Source organism: Vicia villosa, unplaced genomic scaffold (assembly GCF_029867415.1).
Source record: "Vicia villosa cultivar HV-30 ecotype Madison, WI unplaced genomic scaffold, Vvil1.0 ctg.001178F_1_1, whole genome shotgun sequence".
Classification (NCBI taxonomy): domain Eukaryota; kingdom Viridiplantae; phylum Streptophyta; class Magnoliopsida; order Fabales; family Fabaceae; genus Vicia; species Vicia villosa.
Window position 1 is genome coordinate 309,589 of NW_026705519.1, and position 7,303 is coordinate 316,891.

Here is a 7,303-nt window from a genome sequence, read left to right on the forward strand (position 1 = left end):
TTCAACGGAAAGTCTAACTGCATCATCTATCCTATCCATTGACCTAGTTTTGATGCATATCCTTGCTTCACCCATCCTATGTTTCAGCGAAGTGCCTTCATCACTTTTAACATACAGACCTTTACCTTTTACTAAGAGAGTGAAGCATCTCTCACCCTAAGCATGGCATGGGACTCCCAAAATCCTTAGCCAAACAAACGGGAGGGGAGATTATAAAAAATTGTGTTTCGTTCATTTTTTATAAGGGGATATGAGGGGAGGGGAGCAAAATTCCTCGTAGACTCACTTTTTGCTCCCCTCCAAATTGGAGGGATTCGGAGAGGAGTGAAGATTTAGTAATCATAATTATATTATTTTCCCTATTTTAACCTCAATTATTTTTTTAATTTCAAGATTGTTCTTATTGAATTATTAAAGACTAGATTTTTTCTCCGTATTATTTCACGTTTATTTTTTTCAATTGTACGGTTGCTATTTGTGCGTTGTTCCTCTCAAGTGGGTTGTTTTTCTTTTTATTTTGCTGAAGTTCCTTTTTATTTTGCTATTTGTGCGTTTGGTTGGAAGTAGATGGAGGGGAGGGGAGGGGAGGAGAGATTTATAAAAATATGTGTTTCGTTCATTTTTTATAAGGGGGGAGGGGAGCAAAATCCCTCATAGACTCACTTTTTGCTCCCCTCCAAATTGGAGGGATTCGGAGGAGAGGGGAGATTTAGTAATCATAATTATATTATTTTCCCTATTTTAACCTCAATTATTTTTTAATTTCAAGATTGTCCTTATTGAATTATTAAAGACTAGATTTTTTTCTTCGTATTATTTCACGTTTATTTTTTTCAATTGTACGGTTGCTATTTGTGCGTTGTCCCTCTTAAGTGAGTTGTTTTCCTTATTATTTTGTTGAAGTTCCTCTTTTGATATTATATTTTTTTTATAATAATAACATACTTATACTTATATCGGTCATTATATACGATAGTAATAGGGATTTTTTTTATTATATTATTAATAATAATAATAACAATATATGTAAACAATAATATATTTATGTCATAAATAAAATTTTTAACTCTAATATTATTTATTTAATTTTTTTAATATTCTAACCTTATTTTATTTATTTTTAATTATAAAAATTGTTTTATTGGGTTAGATGAATCATAAGATCAGATAATAGTTTGATTTGCGTTGAAGATATATAGTTCAATTAATGTGTGTTGTTGTTTACGATTATATTATGGTTTATGAATGAACAAGTTTTTATTAAGAATTATTTTTATTAAGAATTATTTTTATTAAGTACAAATAATAATATTTATAAAAATAAAAAGGTAAATTGATTTTAAAATCCCTCCCCTCGCCTTATGAACCTAACATACTTGTTGTTAAAATTTTCTCCGCTCCCCTTCTTTGAACCAAACATATATTTAGTTAAATTTCCTCCCCTCCGTTCCCCTCCAATCCCCTCCCCTCGATTAAATTCCCTCTCCTCCCATCCCCTCCGTTTAACGAAACGGACCCTTATGTTTGTGTTCATTTTAATTGAATTGAAGGGACTATATATTTATCATCAAAACAACATAGAGAATCATAGAACAAAAAAAAGAAGAAAACATGGGTGCTATAGCTTCAAAGTTTGTGTTCGTTTTCATTAAATTGAAGGGACTATATATTTGTTATCAAAACAACATAGAGAATTATAGAACAAAAAAAATAGAAAACATGGGTGCTATAGCTTCAACTCTGTCCGTTGCAACAGAATTAGCACCACCCGTAGCTAAAGTTAAAGGCATTTTCACCTACCCTGTTAAGTCATGCCGTGGAATCTCTCTTCCTTCTGCTCCTCTCACTCCTTTTGGTACCTTACTCTTTCTTCTTGTGCTTTTTTATTTGAATTAAGTGGAATTTTTTATTCAATATTTTTACTTGTTAGGAATTCGGTGGGATCGACAGTGGATGATTGTAAACTCAAACGGCAGAGCACGCACTCAAAGAGTTGAACCAAAGCTTGCTTTGATTGAAGTTGAACTTCCAGATGAAGCTTTTCTTGAACACTGGGAACCTACCACTGATTCATCCATGGGTATATTACATTTTTCTTATGCTCCCCCAGAACAGTTTGATTTCTAGCTCATGAATATAAAATTTGCTAACTTTTTAGAAATATTTAGAATATTATGGAACATAAAAGAATATTACTAAATAAAGATAATAGCTATGACAATCTCATTAGTTATAGAATCTTCTAGCTACATGAACTAGATTAGTTTTAATATCTCTAGAACATGTGAGATTATTTGGTTTCTAGGCTTACAGCAACAAAACGATGAATACGCGGTGAAGTAATCCTCGTTGTGAAATTAATGATGTTATGTTAGATGTGCAATGCCATGAAACATGACATGATTTGGGGTAGGGAAGGGGTGGGGTCTTCTATCCTTAATCACATTTTTTACAACCACAAGGAGATATAGACAATTTGAAACCCCTAATCAACATCGCATCAGCTATTATTGTACACATATTATCGGGTTTAAGTGTGAGTGATTAAAAATGAGTTAAATGTTGAATGTATAAGAGATATTACTTCATTAGGTACATAGATCTTCTAACTTAACAGTTTTCAACATCTATTTTTCTATCCAATGCGAGATTTCAAATTCACACTCGGCACATCAACAATATGATGCCCTTATCTCTTAGTAATCCTAGATCACCAGCCCGGTGTTGCTCTCGGTATCCTCGGACTCCTCAACAACTTCAAATAAATAAATATTGATGAAAAAGATTAACACGAGAAAGAAAAAAATATAATATTTTAGGGACCAAAAATATACTTTGGCCTTCTAGTTCTTGAAAGGGAAAAAACTATATTAATGAGAAAAGCCAGATATCTCAGCGGAGTATTTAAAGTTGTGGGGCTATTTGGTGACCTGGTCTACCTGCTTATCATAAATAGAAAATGAAAACTCATTTTGATACCTGAATAGATAGATGTGATGTGAGCTAGTGTTAAATACATTAAATGCTTGCCTAATCTGCACGCTATGCAAGAACTTCCACCTCTTTGTCTCTACCATAATCTTCATAAAGAATCTTCAAAATCAAAATTTGTATAAACCAAAATGAATGACTCATCCACTTTTTATGATAAACCCCAAAAAATTACTTTTATATAAGAATGTTGAAGCCTTATAAGGCAGGACTTGGTGATTTATTGTTTCTGAACTAGAAGTGTACAACACAGCTACTTAAAGAAGCAAAAAAAAATGGTATGATAGATGGATCTTGTGAGGCAGGACTAAGTGTTTGATTCAGTTTATGAAATAGCTTACAATCTACCTATTACATCTTCTGAGCTTATTTGTATAAGCTGATATGATAAAATTTTGAAAAACAACTTATGTGGAAATTCTTATGGATGTAAACTCTTATGCACAATTGACTTGATAAGTTATTATTGGATGAATATTTAATTAAGCAGTTTTCCTAATGCACATTCAATTCAAACAAGCTTGACCTCAAAAGTGTCCCCTCCTGACTGTTATTTGAATTAAGGCTGAAGTATTTCTGTGTTTTGTTTTTCACACTGTTCTTAAATTCCATTCATAATTTTACAGATGCTTTGCTTTCCTTCTGTTCTTGACTTTGAGAGAATAAAAAAATTGCAGTAGTTGAAACACTGACTGACTTTTGATTTGCATATTCATCATGATCAGGATTTTCTTTTTCCTTCTTCCTTTGTTTAGTTAATGAATAGTGTCTCTTTTTTCATTTTACAGTGTTGAAAGCACCTGGAATGGAACCTCTCAAAGTTTGTTTGAACAAACAGTATGAAATAGTAGATGATATTAAAGTTTGGGAATGGAATGGCCCTGCCTGGGATGAGGGAGCCGAAGCATCGCAGTGGCTCTCGGATTATTTAGGATATCCTAGTAAACTGATCCGGTTCAATACTGGTAACGTTTTTGAAACCTTAAAGAATAAGAAAACGGCCATAATAATGTTTAGAAGGATTTGTTACTTTAGACTAATGATTGTAAAGGACTTTATTAGAATTTTGGATTGGCCAGGCCTAATTCAACTCTAAACAACCGGCTAGTAGGGTGAAGACTACCTTCATTTATAAATATACTTTCGGGCCATAGCAGAACTTGATAGTAGGTAGCCTGACGAACCTTGGATACGTTCAAGCCATATCTCATTTAATATAGGACTCTTAGCACATACTATATTGAATTTGAGAGCACATGAATATTACTAGGATTAACTTGTTGCTTTTATAGCAAATGTTAGTATAATATAGTGTGAACAAAATTCAATGTAACATATGCATGTAATACACAATGGTTCCATGAACCACGGTCATATTGTGCATGACATAAATAGCCATGATAACTCTCGAATAATGTTTACAAATGCAGCTTCCGAAACTAGAAATGTAGACCCTGATTATGTTGAGGGACAGCAGATGACCTTGTTCAGTGATGGTTTTCCATTCTTACTCTTATCTCAGGTCAGTTGCAGTTGGGAAACAAAGTCGAAATTTACTTATTTAAGTCTTTACTTTTTACTTGTCATTTATTGCTTTCAGGAATCACTGGATGCACTAAACGAGCTTCTAGAGGAACCAATACCTATTAATCGTTTCAGACCCAAGTATCCATTTGTTCATGTCTTCTGCTCTCCTGTTGTAGTATTTATATTGTATTGGTTATTAATTTAGATTATCTGATTGGGATTTTGATGGCACATGGTGCAGTATCCTTGTTGAAGGTTGTGAGCCAAATGCTGAAGACTTGTGGAGAGATATCAAGATAAACAGCTTTTCATTTAAGGGTGTCAAGCTGTGTGCCCGTTGCAGGGTACAAAGTTCTACTCAATAAATTCCTACCTGTCATATAGCTAATGAGATCCTTAAGAACATCGAAATCTATGGAAACTATTTCAATGATAATAAATTACATATGCTAATCCATGTTTTCGTGTTATTTCATAATCTAGTTATGCATCCAACTTTCATTATTGATGATGCTCTTATATTATGGTCAGATACCAACGGTGAATCAAGAGACAGGAATACCTGGAAGTGAACCATATGAGACTCTCATGAAAGTTAGGTCTGGCGAAGTCTTGAGACCAAATGGAAAACACAAAAAAAAGGTGAGACATTCTGTCATCAAATTTTCAATGAATGTCCCTTTGGTTTCATTGATGTCAAGTTACATGTGAAATGCTTGTGCAGATCTACTTTGGTCAGAATATGGTGTGGAACTGGAAGGATTCTTCTGCTAAAGGGGATGGAAACGTGCTTAAATTGGGAGATCCTGTTTATATTATCAAAAAATTCTCTTCTCTAGCAGAAGCAGCTGCTTAAAAGACTATGATGACACAAACTTATCAAAAGATTCTATTGTCTACAAGAAGCAGCTGTTTAAGTGGCTATGATGAAGTTAAGTGATTATATTTACATGATTGCTGCATATTTATTTGAATAGTTGTAAATTGTAACGCATCTATTGTGTCTTGTATCCCATTAATAACATGACAATAAGGATCATGCAAGAAAATAAACAAACTTTCTAAATATATTGGATTGAGATTTTTATAGACTATGGCATGTTTGAATGGGCTTGTTTTGAGCTTATCTATTGTCATAAATTTGGTTACTCTTTAGGAGACATAATCAAAACAGTTTATGAGATTTTCCATAAACTTTTTTGAAGATTTCAAGATAGCTGATGAAAAAAACCTATGACATATATAAAATCAATTTTAATGTATTTTATCTTTTGTTATAAAAATAGTTTATGTGAGCTTAATCATAAGTGCTTATTTTAACAAGTACTTGTATTATAAATTGTAGATAAGTTGTTTATCTAAATAAGCTATATATTTTAGCATAAAAAACATGAAATTTTTAAAAGACTTTATATATTATATTGAATTTTGAAACTTTTTTAAAAAATGTTTATAATTTAGATTTTTCACTTTAAATTTCTCAAGATTTATAAAATAGTTTTGAGATTAATTACTATGCACTATCAGTGTAAAATTCTTTACACAATCAGTGCATTACAACAATTCACAAATATTATTTTATAAATAATTAAAATAAAAGTTAAATTTCAATAAACATTTAACGGTCACGATTCACTAACGGTGTAAAACTGTTTTACCCTGTCAGTGCATACCAATTAAATTCTTATAATTATATGTAAATAGTGAAAAAAAACTATGGAATATGTCTTAAAAAACACAAGATTTCAACTTCTGCATGAAGCCTTTAACGAGAGGCGTTCTATTGAAACGTAGGATGTTTCCGTGAAACATTTTATTTAAGGTGAAACGCAAGACATTTTGACAAGAAGCGTGAGACGTTTAACAGAAGAGGACAACTTCTCTACTCATCACAAAATGTTGAGTGGTATATCTTCAACCAATTATATCACAACATTTAATTTTATCATCTTTAATTATTTATTAAATGATACATTTTTTAGTTGTTTTCAATGCATTTAACACTAAGGGTAGCTCTACCAACTTTTTGTGTTGGATAGATAAAAATTCTGACAAACATTTTTTCTTAGAATTTGTGTCATATTTAAGTTTTTTTTTTTTTTAAGTATGGGGAGTTTATAATGATATACTAATTTACAGGACAAAGAAATAATTTCCTTTATTGTTCTAAGAGTTTGTTAAGCTTTAGAGATTATTTAATGATTAAGAAATATTTTAAAATATTTAAGAATTGTGTGATTCAATATATTGAAAGAATGAGAGATTGAATCACAAATTAGGTAGAAAATATGAGATATTAAAATGAATTTGAAAAGGTTAATTTCTTATAACTCATTTGTATTATAACTCATTTGAATTATAACTCATTTGTAATATTTTGTTAAAAAATTTGGATTGGTGGATCACAGTCTTCTCTCTTCCAAAGGAGATTACTTTGGATTGAACTGTGTAAACAATTTATGTGTGTTATTTCATTATCTTGTTCTTTCTATTGTGGTTTTCTGTACACGAGTTACATTAATTTTGTTTGGAAATATTTTGTGTGGTTGCTTTTGTTCTTTATCCCACATATCATATTTTTTTAGTGTGTTTGATCTTCAATTTATAACAAATGGTGTCCACCTTAGAAAAAATAATTTACATTTACTAGAACCATGAATTCTAAATGGGATACCAAAAAGTTTTCTAGAGACAAGTGGTTTTGGATTCTACAAAGAAAAATGCAAGCAAAATGGATTCAATAAAAGTGTGATGAAACATGGAAAGGAGTGACATTGATGTGGGT

General features: G+C 31.4%; 1 protein-coding gene across 1 annotated transcript; it reads left to right on the forward strand.

Annotated features, from left to right (window-relative positions):
- The first annotated feature begins 1,373 nt into the window (after nucleotides 1-1,373).
- LOC131633809 (uncharacterized) lies at nucleotides 1,374-5,625 on the forward strand. Its single transcript, XM_058904491.1, has 8 exons — nucleotides 1,374-1,855; nucleotides 1,931-2,080; nucleotides 3,780-3,956; nucleotides 4,422-4,513; nucleotides 4,592-4,656; nucleotides 4,760-4,862; nucleotides 5,050-5,160; nucleotides 5,243-5,625. Exons 1-8 carry the CDS (start codon nucleotides 1,612-1,614, stop codon nucleotides 5,372-5,374), a joined length of 1,074 nt encoding a protein of 357 aa, XP_058760474.1. The 5' UTR covers nucleotides 1,374-1,611; the 3' UTR covers nucleotides 5,375-5,625.
- The last annotated feature ends 1,678 nt before the right edge of the window (nucleotides 5,626-7,303 follow it).

Coding starts and splice junctions, on each gene's coding strand:
- LOC131633809 (XM_058904491.1), top strand. CDS start 1,612: ATGGGTGCTATAGCTTCAAAGTTTGTGTTCGTTTTCATTAAATTGAAG. Junction 2,081..3,779: donor TACCACTGATTCATCCATGG/GTATATTACATT, acceptor TTCATTTTACAG/TGTTGAAAGCACCTGGAATG. Junction 5,161..5,242: donor ATGGAAAACACAAAAAAAAG/GTGAGACATTCT, acceptor ATGCTTGTGCAG/ATCTACTTTGGTCAGAATAT.